At 51.8% G+C, this 16,842-nt stretch overlaps 1 protein-coding gene across 1 annotated transcript; it reads right to left on the bottom strand.

Annotated features, from left to right (window-relative positions):
* Nucleotides 1-1,381: 1,381 nt before the first annotated feature.
* ARPC5L (actin related protein 2/3 complex subunit 5 like) lies at nt 1,382-9,920 on the bottom strand. The gene is made up of 4 exons (XM_003264125.3): nt 9,622-9,920; nt 5,330-5,402; nt 3,933-4,109; nt 1,382-2,222 (listed from the first exon to the last, which is right to left on the bottom strand). Exons 1-4 carry the CDS (start codon nt 9,768-9,770, stop codon nt 2,160-2,162), a joined length of 462 nt encoding a protein of 153 aa, XP_003264173.1. The 5' UTR covers nt 9,771-9,920; the 3' UTR covers nt 1,382-2,159.
* Nucleotides 9,921-16,842: the final 6,922 nt, after the last annotated feature.

The following is a 16,842-nucleotide window of genomic DNA, read 5'->3' as shown; positions in this document are numbered from 1 at the left end:
TAGGTATATAAAATGTGTCACAGAAAAACACGTATTTGCAACGTTAACCTAAGGAAATTTCCATGAAGAACCAAGCCAGGGCAGCATCTCCTTAGTCCCAGCTCAGGCTCTCTGCCTTCCAGAGGCCCCTTCTCCAGAGGCACCTCCTCATCTGGCTCCTCCTTGCAGACAGTTATCCCTTGTTTAGAACACGAATTTCCATTTACCTGGTGGGAACACGAAACAGGAGTCTCTTCTGTTTTGCAAGTTTGATGGGTAAGAGGTAGCCTTTTTTCAAAGTAGGATTTCCTTTTTCAACTGTTCCAGGAAAGAATCTCAGACTGGGTAGCTCACAGCCAGCCAAAGGCAGCTACATTTCCACAGAAGCCCGTCCGCTGCCTCCGTGGCTTCTCCAGCCATTGAACTGGTCCCACACTCACCCCAGGCCCCGCTCCTCGGCAGTTTTAGGTGTAGCTGTGGGGCCCATTCCTAGGTCTGTACTCACTTTAGGAAGGCTTCACTGATTAGGCTTTCCTCCTGCATGTTGAATTTCTTTCAGCTTTAAGAGGAAGAGTGGAGTAAATATTCTAAGTGATTTAATGCACTTTGACTTGTATAAAACTTTCTGTGTTAGCGACGGTATCTATAGCCCTTTATACGAGCGATGGATCTTGAGCTCTCCTTCCATGTTGTAAATAGGGATTGTATTCTTGAAAACTGCTGTAGAAAATTCATCTGTGGTGCAATACACTTTTTGATTAAAGCTCTTCAATCCAGATGCAACTACAATGGATTTTACTAGTTTGGTGTGTCAATATTTCTTTGACTCATTAAATCTGGTATTTTGTGTCTCATATTTAACATTCCAAGGCCAACTTCAAGGGCTAGAGAATGTTTGTCTTTCAGAAAGAACCTTCCCAGACTGGATTTGGGTGAATAAATATACGTAATTTAATGAAGCCAACAGCCTCATTCTACCCCCCAAGAATTGCAGTGGTTCTGCAGAGGGGCTGAGGAGGGGAGAGCTGTGGAGGGGAAGACTGTGTCACTTTGGTCAAAGTCTGCATCCAAGGCCTGTATGACCCAGAGGAGCTTCCGGAGTGTGAATGGGGCCCTAACCTTTAACAGAATGCAAGCTGCAGTTACATGTGCTGAAAAGGAAAGAAAAGCATTTTTGCCCCTCAGAGAGGCTGTTACTGGTTATGGAGAACAAAATTATGCCATCTATTTGCTGATTGCTCCCCATTTCTGATGTTTAGTTCTTTAAAGAAAACTTGTTCATGCAGCAGTGATTCTGCAGCACAGCCAACCCAGCATCAGGAGACGTGACCAGGCACATTTGAGGCCCCACCCTCAAGAGTCCAAGTGCAATCCCACAAACTGAAGACTTTTAAAGCCTAGATCAATCATTAAATGTTTGGCACTTTATTAAATAAGCTCCAAAATTAATTACATACAAATCAAAGGAGTAAGAAACAATAAATAGTTTATTCAGCAAACACCTCTCTGCAGCAGCCGGCAGCTCTGAGGCCGAGGCTGGCATCCTGTGGCAGAGGGCCTGTGGATTGCCATGCTTGCTCCCAGGGGTGGCTCAACAGGGACACAGATCTACTCCTTCCACATCGGGTTTCCGGAACAACTGAACTCTCATTCATTACCATCCCATTCATTACCATTTTTTTACATACATGAAACACACCGCAATGTATATACTAATAAGCCAAGAGCTTTATTGATGCAGCAGGCACTTTACAATGAGCCCAAGAGTATCCACCTTCTCTGGGAAGACAGGATGTCTGTACAAACTCTTGGGTTTTTTCCCACTTCAAAAACACAAGCTCTCCCGTTTACCACAACCCTTGGATCTGCACCTGCCCAAACCATCCCTCCCCCAGTGCACACAGGTGCACCTGACCAACACCAGCCACCACTCTGGTAGACCATCAAAATGTCAGTTCTGCAGTACTCAGAGACAAAGGCATAGACTATCAGATCCTAAACAGGATTTAGGAAACACGATTTTCCCCTCCACCTTGAAAATAAAATACATTTCAGCAGATACATGTCCTGAAATAGTTTACTTGGGAGTTCCTAGGAAGATGGTCCATTGTCAATCCCTTCCTTCACCAGACTGGGCATCCAGAATTCTTCTCAAGGTAACATGAGTCTTTTTATTTTTTTTAAACAGTCTTTCTTGCTGTAAGAACTCTTATAATGGAGCCTAGTCCTCCTACTGCTAAGGCCTGTGGGGGCAGGAAAAGAAAACGTGTCAGATGAGACCTGGCTGGCCAAGGGGAGCCTGGCTTGCCAGAGACAGGGGGAACATTCCCTGACCTAGATCCTGTCACAGACCCTCGAAAGAGGATTCCTGAGATAGAGCACATTCTAGGGAAGGAGCCCTGTCCTGGAGCCGTGGGGTCCCGAGAGCTGTTGGCTCTTGGGCAGAACTGGCTTGAGAACACTGTCACCAGCACACAAAGCAGAGCCCTCGAGCTTCCCTTTTGAGACGGGGTCTCACTCTGTTGCCCAGATCACAGCTCACTGCACAGCCTTGATGTCCTGGGCTCAAGCCATCCTCCTGAGTAGCTGGGACCACAGGTGTACAACACCAGGCCCGGCTAATTTATTTTTTAAGACGGAGTTTCGCTCTTGTCGCCCAGGCTGGAGTGCAATGGCACGATCTCGGCTCACTGCAACCCCGCCTCCCCGGTTCAAGCGCTTCTGCCTCAGCCTCCCAAGTAGCTAGGATTACAGGCGCCCACCACCACCCCCAGCTAATTTTTGTATTTTTAGCAGAGACGGAGTTTCACCATGTTGCCCAGGCTGGTCTCGAACTCCTGACCTCAGGTCATCCGCCTGCCTCCGCCTCCCAAAGTGCTGGGATTACAGGCGTGAGCCACCACACCCAGCCTAATTTATTTTTTTGTAGAGATGGGGTCTCACTATATTGCCTGGGCTGTTCTTGAACTCCTGGGCTCCAGCAATCATCCTGCCTCAGCCTCCCAAAGTGCTGAGTTTACAGATGCACACAAGCCCACTGAGTGCCGCCCGCTGACTGGCAGGCACCAAGCTGCCTTAAAGGGACGAGAGGGCCTGGCCTCCTCATCATACAGAGGACTTGTTCACTTCCTTCTGAGCCCAGGAGAGGGGAGGCCAAGGAGGCACAGTACACCCACCAGCAGACCTAAGGCCACAACCACAGCCCAACACCCACACCACCTTAAGGACTGGCCCACTGTAAAACCCCTCTCTTCCAACTCAACACTGAGCCTCTGAGGAAGGCAGGCACGTTAGTAACTCCTGGTCTGCTTTAATGGTGGGCGTGCTTACTGTGGCACTAGGGGTGTGCAGGGGAGGGTGTGGGAGGCAGCCCCAGTGGTACAGACAGGACACAGGCTTGCCAAAGGCCTTGCTCTCACACGGACCCAAGCGAAGGGCAGACACAGCTCTTTCTGCTTCACCTGGATGAAGGCCATATTAAGTGAGGTCAAGGTTTCTGCCCACTGCTCACTCTGGCCTGCTAAAGCTGAGGCCAGGGCAGGAAGCCCTTAGAGCTGGCTGGAGGACTCTGTTTCTAAGAACCCCCAACAGCTGCCCCCACCACTACAAAGTATCATGAAGCCCCAACCAACCAGCAAGTCCCCTTCCTACCTAGACTGTCTGACCACCTTACCATGCCATGTTATCTGCCCACATGTCCTGTACCAAGGGCATGTCTGATATAAGTCGGCAGCTAAAAAGCAAAAAAGTAACTGCGATTACCAGAGACAGCAGGTCCCTACCAGGAGCTTCCTTGGGAGAGGGAAGTGACCACATGTCCCAGGTTGGGGCTCGTCCTCTGACCCCACACGCCTATCAGACCGTCCTACGTTTGTTCTGGAAAATCAGGCCTGCTGATTGAACCCCAAGGCAAGCCAGGTGGCTCAATGGGGCGCGTGGCAGCATTCACATACCTTTTCGTGCCACTGGAGTAACACTGCGCTGCTATTTTCTGTGGGCTTCTCAAAGCCTTTATAAATGTACTTCATTAACAAGTCAACGCCGTTTCTGTCCAGTGACTGCACAGCCTGCTCAATCTCGCTGCTCTTGAAGTTTGTGAGCACTTTCAGCACCACACCCTGGGCTCGCTCCTGCAGAAGAAAAAGAGTAAGTGAGGCCCAGAGCTGCGCAGGCACCGCCATGCCATGCCCCACACCAAAGCAAGGACACAGATCACCAGAAGCACCGCCCAGTTTCTAATTCGTCCAGGATGGTTAAAATAAGCGGGTTAGAACGTCTTTTGTGGATTTAAATTTCAAAGTATCTTTTATTTATGCCAACAAGTTATTCTACTTATTTTGGGGGAGGAAGTGGTTTACTAGGACAAGTATCAACTCAGAGAGAGAGAGAAGAGAAGAGAGGGAGAGAGAGGGAGGGAGGGGCGGGGTCTTGCTCTGTTGCCTAGGCTAGAGTGCAGTGGTACAATCTCAGCTCACTGCAGCCTCTCCCAGGCTCAAGCAATCCTCCCACCTCAGGGCTACAGGCACATGCCACCATGCCCAGCTAATTATTTTTTTTAATTTTTAATACAGACAAAGTCTCGTTATGTTGCCCAGGCTGGTCTCAAACTCCTGAGCTCAAGCGATCCTTCCACCTCCCAAAGTGCTGGGATTACAGGCATAAACCATGGCACCCAGTCCATCACTATTTTAGATGATACCAATAAGGACTTATACTCCACAATGGTGGTGGACTATTAAAAAATAAAAATAAAACCAGGTTGACTCGGCTGCAGCGTCTCTCTTGTGTTCATACCCAGAAGGGTGGGGCCATTCCCCAGAACTCTGTGAAGGTGCAGCCATTGGTGACATCAAGATGCTGTCACAGCTGCCAGAATCCCAGCTCTAGGGAGACCCCTTTCTCTGAACCAAGTTTTAGCCTTGGTGATGCAGTAAGCACAATTTAGTTTTTAGAAGGTAGGAAAGTGTATGGGTACTTAAAATCCTCGGGCAGACAAAGCCTATTCAACAGCCTGTAGGAGCATAAGCACCACAGGTGAGCGAATTCATCCATTTTCCTCATCAGCCAGGGTCAGGCTAACTTCTCAGCCTACGAGGCCGTGAGCAGGAGGGAAGGCTTCCGTGCAGAGGTTCTCGTATAAACACTGACAGCTTTGATGTCAGAGGAGCCTCACCACCTAGGGAGCGCCAGGAGGCTTCTGTGGAAGCCCTGCCCAGTGCCAACTCACTCCCTCTGATGTGGATGAAACGGGCGCCACCCGGAGCCTGGGGGAGCTCACACTCCCACTAGGTAGACACCCACAGCCCTGGTCCCAACAGCCCCCAGCAGAGCCACAGCGCCACCCCTTTACCTTCACAGCTTGATTCTTGGTGTTGATGGGAGAGTTCCGCAAGGCTGCATGGAATGCCCGAAGCATGTCCCCTGTGCATCACCACCAGTTAAGGATAGCTAGGCTCAAGCACGTCCATGCTGTCATGAACAAGCTCACTTCAGAAACAGCTCAGAGAACACAGTCAGATGGGATCTCATCCATACCACCCACCTTCCACGGCTTCCAGGTGGGCAGAGACTGTTTACAGCCTGCACGGGGAGGGTGCAGGGCACCTCTGCCAACCATGCAAACCCTCCTTCTTCCTCCCTCGCTACCTTCCACGTCAAGGAGGGGAACTTGCTGGAGGGGGAACTTGCTGTAAAATTGGATTGCGTTCACTTGCACCTGCTTGGTGCTGAGCACTGAATCTCCCCTACTGGATCCTCACAGCACCCGTACTGGAGGTCGTTCTCATCTTCTCATTCTAAAAAAGGGGAAAATGTAGGTACAAAGGGAGACCTCCTAACTCTTCATCAATGCTCTTCATCAATTAAACTATTAAGGAAATTAAGATGTGCTAGAACTTCGAAGATCTATCGGGATCAGTGAGGTCCCAACTGTTACCTGGAAAGAGTTCATCAATCTAACAGAAGCTTTTGCCAACAAAGCCAGTCTCCACTCTTACCCCCCAACCTCAGTTGCAATCCTGACAACACATTCTTTGCTGAGTTCTGAATACCCAGCATGCAAAAGAAAATTACAATCTGGGTTAGGTCCCCAAAGGTGACACCTATTTTAAACTGAATTACATCAGCCAACTTTCATTTCCTCGTATGAAACACTGGCTTCAGCCAAAAAGCTTCAAAAATAGAACAAGGAATGGCTTCTGCCCAATCAGGTCTCTACTCCTCTTCATGCAGTGATACCCACGTGCAGACAGGAAGGGCCTTCGGAGCAGAGCTGAATCTCCTGGCTTCCCCAGTGTGAGCTCCATCTTGAGTGAGCTGGGTCTGCGCCACCAGGCGAGCCACTCCCAGCCCTGGTTCCCCAGCTCCCTGCTTGGCTCTGATCCACCTTCTACACTCAAGAGGCAGTCCAGTCCCTCTGTCTTTCAGTTCTGGAGTTCCTTTTCCCCATCCAAACAAGGACAGCCTGGTATCAGCCACTGATAACCTCTGCTTTGTAACTTTTTTTTTTTTTTGAGATGGAGTCTCGCTCTGTCGCCCAGGCTAGAGTGCAGTGGCGCAATATTGGCTCACTGCAAGCTCCGCCTCCCAGGTTCATGCCATTCTCCTGCATCGGCCTCCCGAGTAGCTGGGACGACAGGCGCCTGCCACCACGCCTGGCTAATTTTTTTTTGTATTTTTAGTAGAGATGGGGTTTCACTGTGTTAGACAGGATGGTCTCGATCTCCTGACCTTGTGATCCGTCCACCTCGGCCTCCCCAAAGTGCTGGGTTACAGGCGTGAGCCACCGCGCCCGGCCCTTGTAACTCTTTTCTAATGTGGTGTTCCCAAAGCAATAAGCAGGATCCCATAGGCAGAACAGAAAATAGGCTCACTTGCTCTTCATGTAAACCTGGCACAACTAACAAACGAAATCATTCAAATGGTGGATGGGGAAGGGGAGGGATAAAACTAGTCCACGGGGGCACAAAGCTACTGCTGTGGCATTAACTCAGCACCATGTGTCCAGCAATCACTCGGCCCATTGATGGGTGAGGGCCTTCAGCAGTTGGGAGACGTGGGGCACAGGGAGGACCTCCCTGAAGTCACCTATCATTCTTGAAGCCGGCTGTCATACTTGGCTGGCTTTAGGCCTTTTCAGAGAACAGGCTGTGGTGCTGAGGGAATCCTGTCCAGCCCTTGATCTCTAGATCTTCCTCAATCACGGCACAACTGACACTGTGGACCCAGGATTCTCTGACGTGGGATCTTAGCTGTGTGTCATAGGCCTCTGCCCACTGGATTCCAGTGGCATCCCCAGGCTGTAACCATCAAAATGTCTCCAGTTTCCTGGGGGTGGAGGGGAAGGGTGCAAAATTGCTCAAAACCACTGCTCTGGACAGAGCCCTGATCCAGAAGTCTAGAAGCTGCTTCACTGAAGGGGAAAGGAACTCATACTTTTAAATCGCCACAAGGTCTCGGATCCTGTGCCAGGTGCTTTCACACGCCATCTCATTCCAAAGAGCCCTGTGACAATAATCATTATCTCATTTTAAAGGCAATGGAATTGAGGCTCAGAAAACAGAAATTACCTGCGCAAGGTCACAAAACTGTCTAGATGGCCCTCACACCCAAGCTCCTCCCACAATCCCATGCTGCCGCTCTACCTGCACACCCGAGTTGCATGTCCAGGACACTTGCTGTGTGCCCAGTGATGCTGAGGTTAGCCCACGAGGCTCCCACGGAATCTAGGAAGCCAGCATGGCTGTCTGCCACGTAACAGAGGATGCTGAGTTGTGAAAGGGTATGCGACCTGTCCGAGGTCACAGAGCCAGAGCGTGATAGTGCGGGGTGTGCGCAGATGCACAGCCGGGTTCCTTCTACTCCATCTGTGTGATCTCCCGCCACGCACACTTCCCTATACAGCCCCAGGACAGGGCCCCGCTCTGCCCTCCCCAACCCCAGTCCATCTATCCCTCTCCCTGCTCCCCTGTCCTCAATGGTCTAATATAAGTCCGATTCTTGGCACATGATAGATCAGTTCCATTCTCCTCCCTACCTGGGCCCCGTATTTGCCAGGGTTTCAGTTACCTTTATCCGCTAACCTCCCTTTCCCCAATCCCAAGTGGAGCACTCTCCATGGTAACAAGGTTTCTGACGCTTCTGACGCTGCCACGAATGGAGAAACGACCATCCCCGGGATGTGCTAAGCCCAGGTCTCTAAGCAGCCTCAAGGAACCTGTCACCAGGCAGGGGAGTCCCAAGACATGACTTTCAACAAGGTTCTGCACCCAGACCAAGGCAGCAGCTGACAGGCTTGATCTCCTCATCTGTTCAATGAGGGTCCTGGACCAAAAGCCTGACCTTGGAGCCCCTTTCAGCACTGACTGTCCAAGAGCTAGGCCCTGCACCAGACTACAACCAACCTCCCCTCCTGGGGACCCTTCCCTTGACCCCATTTCATAAGTAGGGTGGATTGGGAGATCCTGATGGGGGCAGGAATTACAAGCTTGAATCTCCACTTCCGAAAACACATTCCTGTTCAAATCAAGTCTGAAGGTTTTCGGTTTAAAGGCACACTCAGGAGCACCGCCGGGCTCCCCCTAAAGCAGCAGGCCCCACTTTCCAAGCTGAGTCAACTGGTTCAACACCGAGAACCTGATTTATGTACAGCATGGGCCTCCAACCCTGCCCCCGCCCGTGCGGGGGGAGGGGACATGCTTCCTGGAATACCATTTGAATAAAGAAAAATCCTTCCGGTAAGAATAAGTCAGTTTCCTGCGCTCATACTGCTAAAGGACCAAGCAAGGCTGTGACAATCACCTCTATTTTTAATCTTTTCTAAATGCTGTTTTCTGTGGCCACAAGAACAGTCACTTCCAGGCGTGGGGCTCTACTTTCACACTTCGCTTCAAGGTGTCTGGTTTTTCTTAGCTCTGAACTACTAGTTTTTTCCGCTGCTTCCTGCACCAGAAGGGTACTGGGGGGAGCCAAGACTCACTTGTTGACCGTGGCTGAGACCACCAAGGTGTCCAGAGGAACCATAGGGTCCCCCTTTCTCAGCATTAAGCGGGAGCGTTAGACTGACTGGGGAGGAGAGGCACAACCTCAGACCCCAGGGTTGAAATACGGCGACCGCCTCCACTCCCTCCTGGGTTCTGTCTTCCCCACAGCCGTCCACCCACCTATCTTCACGCCATGCAGCAATCGGGCCCCGGAGGACCGCGCCCCAGCCTCCCTGATCACTCGGTTACTCAGATGCAGCTCACCTCCGCCCTGCCGCCGACCCAGCCCCGCCACAGGCGCGATTTCCTGCAAAGGAGGGACGGAGTGCTGGGGCCCCGAGGAAGGGACAGCGTGAGGGGACGAGGAGGCAAGGGGGGAAGAGGGCGCGGGACCTGCGGGGCTGCCAAGGGAGCCTGTCCACCGGGTCCAGGGGCCTGCGGGACTGCGTTGCAGAAGAAGGCGCCAGGGCTGGGGACGAGGGACCAGGGAGACTGGGGCTCAGGGGAGCACGGCCCAGGGAAGCCGGGTCGGCAGGGAGTTGGAGGCTGACCTGAGGGGGCCGGGGGTCAGAGACAGGGGAGGCCCGCCCGAAGGGGCCCGAGAAGGTGGGAAGGTGAGAAGGCCGCGCGCAGGCCCGGACGCCGCGTCAGGGAAGGATATTGCCGCAGGAGCCCGTCCACCTCGCTCGGGTCCGGGCCTGGCTCCGCCGCCGCCGCCGCCGCCTCCTCCTGTTCGTCCACAAATTTGTTCTCGTCAAATTCGTCGATGTCCACCCGGCGGAAGCGCGAGGACAGCGTGTTCCGGGCCATGGCGGGAGCTCGGCGCCCCCTCAGCCGGCTCCGCTCGCGGCCGGACCTCGGCTCTGCTCCGCTCGCACCGGCTCCGGCTCGGGGGCGGGAAGCGGCTGCCCGGCTGCTCCCAGCACCTCCTCCACCGCCTCCGCGCGCAGCCGCCGTCGCCCGCCCACTTCCGGCACACGCCGGATCCGGAAGCGCCGTCAGTGGCGGGGCGGAGCCTGGCACCTGGAGTGCGGTATGGGGTGTCCGCGGCCTCCCGCACCTCAGTGTCCATTCCGCGGAGTCTCTGTCTTACCACTGAGGACCGGGCGCCCGGTATCCGTGCAGGCCCCGCATCGTGTGTGCCGTAACTGCGCTGGTTCCCCGGCTTTCCCGCGCCTCCGAGGAGCCCCTGGCCTCAGCGGGGCCCGGCGCGGGCTCCCGGGTGATCCCTGTCCGTACTGGGGAAGGCTGGGCCCCCGGGAGAAGGCTCGCGGCTCTACTTCTCGAGTGCCGGGCAGGCTTCTTGGAGAAGAAACCTTCGAGCTGATGACTGAGGGATGAGTAGGAGTTCCTGTGCCCGGGGAGTGACGCGGGAGGGGCCTGTGTCTCGGAGCCTTGAACGCTACTACACTTAGTAGGAGGAGGCCGCCTGTACACAGAGGTGACCCTGTTAAAGGAGTGGGGGGCTTTAAATACGTTTAGTGCGATCAGGGGACTGACAAGACGTTGAAGACGTTGTGACTCGAGGGATTCTGCGACCCCACGTGTGTAGCAGTCACCTTGGCCAGGCAGTTGGGGGCGCCAGGAGAGGGAGATGGCCCTGTGGCCACCGTCCTGGCAGGAGAGGCCTGGCTGGAGAGGCACATCTTGATAGAAACCAAATTCTCAGAATCTGAGATGGGGGAAAGCGATTTAGGGAAGTCAAGGACGACTCTGAGATGCCTGATTTGGTGCCTGGGCTGTTATCCCAGGGGTTCTGTTAATTGATCTTAGCTTTAGGGTAAGTAAATGGGTTTTTTTATATAATAGTGTGAAAACTATTTTCATCTAATAGTACTCTTTTTAGTAAAAGTCAGTCGGAATGTGATTCATTTTTACTGCTTCGAATACTTCTCATTGAACTGTGTCTAAAGATCAAAAAAATATTGCCAGACTATGATGCAGCCTTACCTTCGGTGGTAAGGATACAGACTCCCATAGTGGGAAACTGGTGGTGAAGAAGTCTCCGCCTGTAATCTCAGCACTTTGGGAGCCAAGGTGGGCGGATCACCTGAGGTCAGAAGTTTGAGACCAGCCTGACCAAAATGCTGAAACCCCGTCTCTACTAGAAATACAAAATTAGCCGGGCGTGGTGGCGCATGCCTGTAATCCCAGCTACTCGGGAGGCTGAGGCAGGAGAATCGCTAGAAACCGGTAGGTAGAGGTTGCGCTGTGCTGAGATCGCGCTATTGCACTCCAGCCTGAGCGACAAGAGCAAAACTCTGTCTCAAAAAAAAAAAAAAAAGAAAAGTCTCAGGGGTCCTGGAAACACGCAAAGCCCACCTGCAATACACTTCCATATCTGGGAAAAAATATTTGTGATTCAGGTCTGCCACGAGACAGCAGAAATTCATATCCCCAGAACATCCTGGTCAGAAGGAACTTGAACCCAGAAATGCCCATTTTACAAGTAAAGAAACAGCTCCCAAAGAAACTAGTAAATGGAATAATGTCCCAGCTCATGGTCATGGACTTTCATTCCAGCCAGGGAGACACAACTTAAAAATCCATATTATACTATGTCAGGGCTGACAGTGTTGAGGGGGAAAAAAACGATGCAGTGCTTGAGTGTGCCTTAGATAAAATGATCAAAGGAGGTGTTCTGGCCCAGCACAGTGGCTCACACCTGTAATCCCAGTACTTTGGGAGGCCCAGGTGGGCAGATCACCTGAGGTCAGGAATTCGAGACCAGCCTGGCCAACATGGTGAAACCCCGTCTCTACAAAAACACAAAAGTTAGCCGGGCATGATGGCACGCACCTGTAATCCCAGCTGCTCAGGAAGCTGAGCGGGGAGAATCGCTTGAACCCAGGAGGCAGAGGTTGCAGTGAGCTGAGATCACACCATAGAACTCCAGCCTGGGCGGTGGAGTGAGATTCCATCTCAAAAAAAAAAGAAAAAAAAAAGTGTCCCTGAGGAGGTGACACTAGACAGAGACTGGAAGGAAATGAAGGAGGCAAGTAAGCGAAGGCTCAGAGGTTGGGGTGGGGCTCAGTATATTCGAGAAACAGCCAGGAACAGAAGAGAGATGAGATGGGGCTTGGGAGGAGAGTAGGGCTCTGTAGGCCGAGGAAAGGACTCAGTCTTAATTCAAATGGGACAGCCCTGGAAATTCTGAGCAGAGCAGTGATAGATCAGAGGTCTGAATTGTTTGAAAAGGGCCTTCTAAGCAGCTGTATTGAGAACACATCTGGGATCAAGAACCAAAGTAGGTGATTTAGATGGTGACAGCAACCATCCAGGGGACAGACAGTTGTAACCCAACCAGGCAGGGGCCAATGAGGATGGTAGGAACAAGCTGGGTAGATTTTTTTATATTTTTTTGAGACGGAGTTTTGCTCTTATTGCCCAGGCTGGACTGCAATGGGGCTATCTCAGTTCACCGCAACCTCTGCCTCCCAGATTCAAGCAATTCTGCCTCAGCCTCCCGAGTAGCTGGGATTACAGGCATGCGCCACCACGCATTGTATTTTTAGTAGAAACGGGGTTTCTCCATGTTGGTCAGCCTAGTGTTGAACTCCTGACCTCAGGTGATCTGCCCACCTTGGCCTCCCAAAGTGCTGGGATTACAGGCATGAGCCACCATGCCCCACCAATTTTTTATTTTATTTTATTTTATTTATTTTTTTTGAGATGGAGCCTCACTCTGTTGCCCAGGCTGGAATGCAGTGGCTCAGTCTCAGCTCACTGCAACCTCCACCTCCCGGGTTCAGGTGATTCTCCTGCTTCAGTCTCTGGAATAGCTGGGATTACCGGCACCTGCGACCACACCTGGCTAATTTTTGTATTTTTAGTAGAGACAGGGTTTCACCATGTGAGCCAGGCTGTTTTCAAACTCCTGACCTCAGGTGATCCACCTGCCTCGGCTTCCTAAAGTGCTGAGATTACAGACGTGAGCCACCATGTCCGACCTGGTTTTTTGTTTTTTTAAGAGGGAGTCTCACTCTGTCGCCTAGGCTGGAGTGCAGTGGCCCAACCTCAGCTCACTGCAACCTCCGCCTCCAGGGTTCAAGCGATTCTCCTGCCTCAGCCTCCCAAGTAGCTGGGAGTACAGGTGCACACCACCAAGCCCAGGTAATTTTTATATTTTTAGTAGAGAAAGGCTTTCACCATGTTGGTCAGGCTGGTCTCGAACTCGTGACCTCATGATCCGCCCGCCTTGGCCTCCCAAAGTGCTGGGATTACAGGTGTGAGCCACCGCGCCCAGCCCCAATTTTTTTTTTTTTTTTTTTTTTTGAGATGGAGTTTTGCTCTTTCACCCAGGCTTGAGTGAAGTGGCGCAATCTTGGCTCACTGCAACCTCTGCCCCCGGGTTGAAGCGATTCTCCTGCCTCAGCCTCCCGAATAGCTGTGATTATAGGCACCCGCCACCATGCCCAGCTAATTTTTTTTTGGATTTTTAGTAGAGACACGGTTTCACCATGTTGGCCAGGCAGGTCTCGAACTCTTGACCTCAGGTGATCCACCCGCCTTGGCCTCCCAAAGTGCTAGGATTACAGACGTGAGCCACCTCACTCGGCCTCAAGTTGGGTAAATTTTGAAGGTAGAGTACCCAGAATTTGCTGGTTGACTAGATGTGGCGTGGAAGAGAGTCACAAATGACTTCACGTTCTAAAAAGATGTGCAGAGTCATTAACTCTAGTATAAGCATTTTAAAATATAACAGCAAAGGCACTGTGCACCATTAGACTTTCTTTCTTTCTTTCTTTTTTTTTTTTTTGACAGTTTCCCTCTTGTCGCCCAGGCTGGAGTGCAATGGCACAATATCAGCTCACTGCAACCTCTGCCTCCAGGTTCAAGCGACTCTCTTGCTTCAGCCTCTGGAGTAGCTGGGATTACAGGCGTGCACCATGTGAGCCACCGCGCCCGGCCTAGACTTTCATTTAAGACTAAGCTATGCCGGCCAGGTGCAGTGGCTCACACCTGTAATCCCAACACTTTGGGAGGCCGAGGCAGGTGGATCACCTGAGGTCAGGAGTTTGAGACCAGCCTGGCCAACATGGTGAAATGCCATCTCTACTAAAAATATAAAAATTAGCCAGGCGTCATGGCAGGCACCTGTAATCCCAGCTACTTGGAATTACAGTAGCTGTAGGCAGGCTGGGAGGCTGAGGCAGGAGAATCCTTTGGACCCAGAAGGCAGAGGTTGCAGTGAGCCGAGATCGTGCCATTGCACTCCAGCCTGGGTGACAAGAATGAAACTTAGTCTCAAAAAAAAAAGAAAGATCCGGGCTCACTGTGCCGTGGCTCATGCCTGTAATCCCAGCACTTTGGGAGGCCGAGGCAGGCGGATCTTTTGAGGTCAGGAGTTTGAGACCACCCTGGCGAAACCCCATCCCTACAAAAAATACAAAGATGGGCCAGGCGCGGTGGCTCACATCTGTAATCCCAGCACTTTGGGAGGCCAAGGCAGGCGGATCACAAGGTTAAGAGTTCAATACCAGCCTGGCCAACATGGTGGCCAGGTGAAATATGGTGAAACCCCGTCTCTACTAAAAAAAACAAAAATTAGCTGGGCATGGTGGTGCGTGCCTGTATTCCCAGTTCCTCAGGAGGTTGAGGCAGGAAAATCGCTTGAACCTGGGAGGCAGAGGTTGCAGTGAGAGCCGAGATCGTGCCCCTGCACTCCAGCTTGGGCAATAGAGCAAGACTCCATTTTGGAAAAAAACAAAAATGCAAAGATTAGCCGGGCATGGTGGCACGCACCTATGTAATCCCAGCTATTCAGGAGGCTGAGGCACAAGAATTGCTTGAACCTGGGAGGTGGAGGTTACAGTGAGCTGAAATTGTGCCACTGCACTCCAGCCTGGGTGACACAGCAAGACTCCATTTCAAAAAAAAAAAAGTCTAAGCCAGGCCGGGATTGCCCTCTCTCTACTCTCTTTTTTCCCCATATCCCTCCACCTCCTGGAAGCCTGTCTCACCTTGGTGTGGGTCAAGGTTCATTAATTCATCCAACAAGCATCGATGTGCTGGGCCTGGAGACTAGAAAAATTAATTCAGGTGTCCGCCAAGTTTCTGTCCCCAGAGAACTTCTAGGTTGGCTGTGGAAATAGACACATAAATACATCATTTTATTTCAGCCTGTTTGGGGCTACGGAAAGGATTGCACAGAGGAGGTTGCTACTCATAGGAGATGGGAGAAGTCTCCTTGTGGGTGGTTACACCTGGTAGTAACAAGAGGACAATCTGGCTTCAACCATAGCTCTAAGAGGTGGCATGTCTTTATTAAGGGCAAGGGAGTGGCACTGGAGTGCTGATTAATGCCTACTGGTTGGCAGACATTAATCAGAAAGCCTAAACGTGCCCTGCCTTGTGAATTCCCCTTTCACGTTCCGGGCTCTGCTGAAGTCTCCTTCCTCTGGGAACATGAACACCGATGATATTTTGAGCCATTGTTATGCGTCAGATTTCGGGTTAACAGCTTTACAGGTATCTCCTCAAATTCTCATACTTATGAGAATTGCTTCACATATGAGCAAACTGAGACTCAAGAGAGGGGAAGAGATTTCCCAAGAGTCTCAACTACTACCTTGGCAGCAGAGCAAGAATTTGAAACCTGGTCAGGTTCACTTTAAAAAAGGCTGTACTAGCCGAGTGCAGTGGCTCATGCCTGTAATCCCAGTATTTTGGGGGGCTGAGGCAGGTGGATCACTTGAGGTCAGGGGTTCGTGACCAGCCTGGCTAAACCTTGTCTCGACTAAAAATACAAAAATTTAGCCGGGTGTAGTGGCACACACCCGTAGTCCCAGTTACTGGGGAAGCCAAGGCAGGAGAATCTCTTGAACCCGGGAGGTAGAGGTTGCAGTGAGCCGAGATCGCGCCACTACACTCCAGCCTAGGCGACAGAGCCAGACTCCATCTCAAAAAAATATATAAAAAATAAAATAAAAATAAAAAAGGCTGTATGGCCAGGCGAGGTAGCTCACCCCTGGGAGGCCGAGACGGTGGATTGCTTGAGCCCAGGAGACCAGCCTGGGCAACAGCTCTACAAAAAATAAACAAATTAGCCAGGCCTGGTGGCTTGTACCTGTAGTTTCAGGTACTCAGGAGACTGAGGTGGGAGAGTCTGCTTGAACCTGGCAAGCGGAGGTTTTGGTGAGCGGAGATCGCGCCACTGCCCTCCAGCCAGGGTGACAGAGCGAGACCCTGTCTGAAAAAATAAATAAATAAATAAAGGCTGGGGGCCAGGCGTGGTGGCTCACGCCTGTAATCCCAGCACTTTGGGAGGCCGAGGCGAGCGGATCACCTGAGCTGAGGAGTTCAAGATCAGCCTGGGAAACATGGCGAAACCCTGTCTCTACTAAAAATACAAAAAATTAGCCAGGCGTGGTGGTGCATGCCTGTAATCCCAGCTACTCAGGTACTCGGGAGGCCGGGGCAGGAGAATCGCTGAACCCGGGAGGCAGAGGTTGCAGTGAGCCGAGATCGCGACACTGCACTCCGGCCTGGCACCCTGGCGACAGAGCGAGGCTCTGTCTCAAAAAAAAAAAAAGGTGTAAATGCTCTTTGCAGTTCCACATACTGCCTCCCCAGAACCTTTATGGAGTTGGATTATAACTGCCTGTGCCCGCCCTCCCGCCCATCTCGCACTTTAAATTCCTCCACGACATGAGCCTCGGTTCATCATCTTTGAAAACTCTGGCCCCTCCTCCCCTCAGCACCCCCAGACTACTGGCGCCCAGCTCAGAGTTGCCCAGATTGGGAGATCTGCAAGGTTTCCCGAATGAATGAATGAACGAATGAATGAATGAACGAATGACTGAATGGACGAATTTGAGTCCTCCGTGTGCCATCTCTGGTAGCTGCCGCCCACGTTGGGCCTCGGTTTTCCCAACTGCGC

The sequence above is a fragment of the Nomascus leucogenys genome, chromosome 8, assembly GCF_006542625.1.
Source record: "Nomascus leucogenys isolate Asia chromosome 8, Asia_NLE_v1, whole genome shotgun sequence".
NCBI classification, from domain to species: domain Eukaryota; kingdom Metazoa; phylum Chordata; class Mammalia; order Primates; family Hylobatidae; genus Nomascus; species Nomascus leucogenys.
This window is presented reverse-complemented; position numbering and strand designations above follow the sequence as displayed.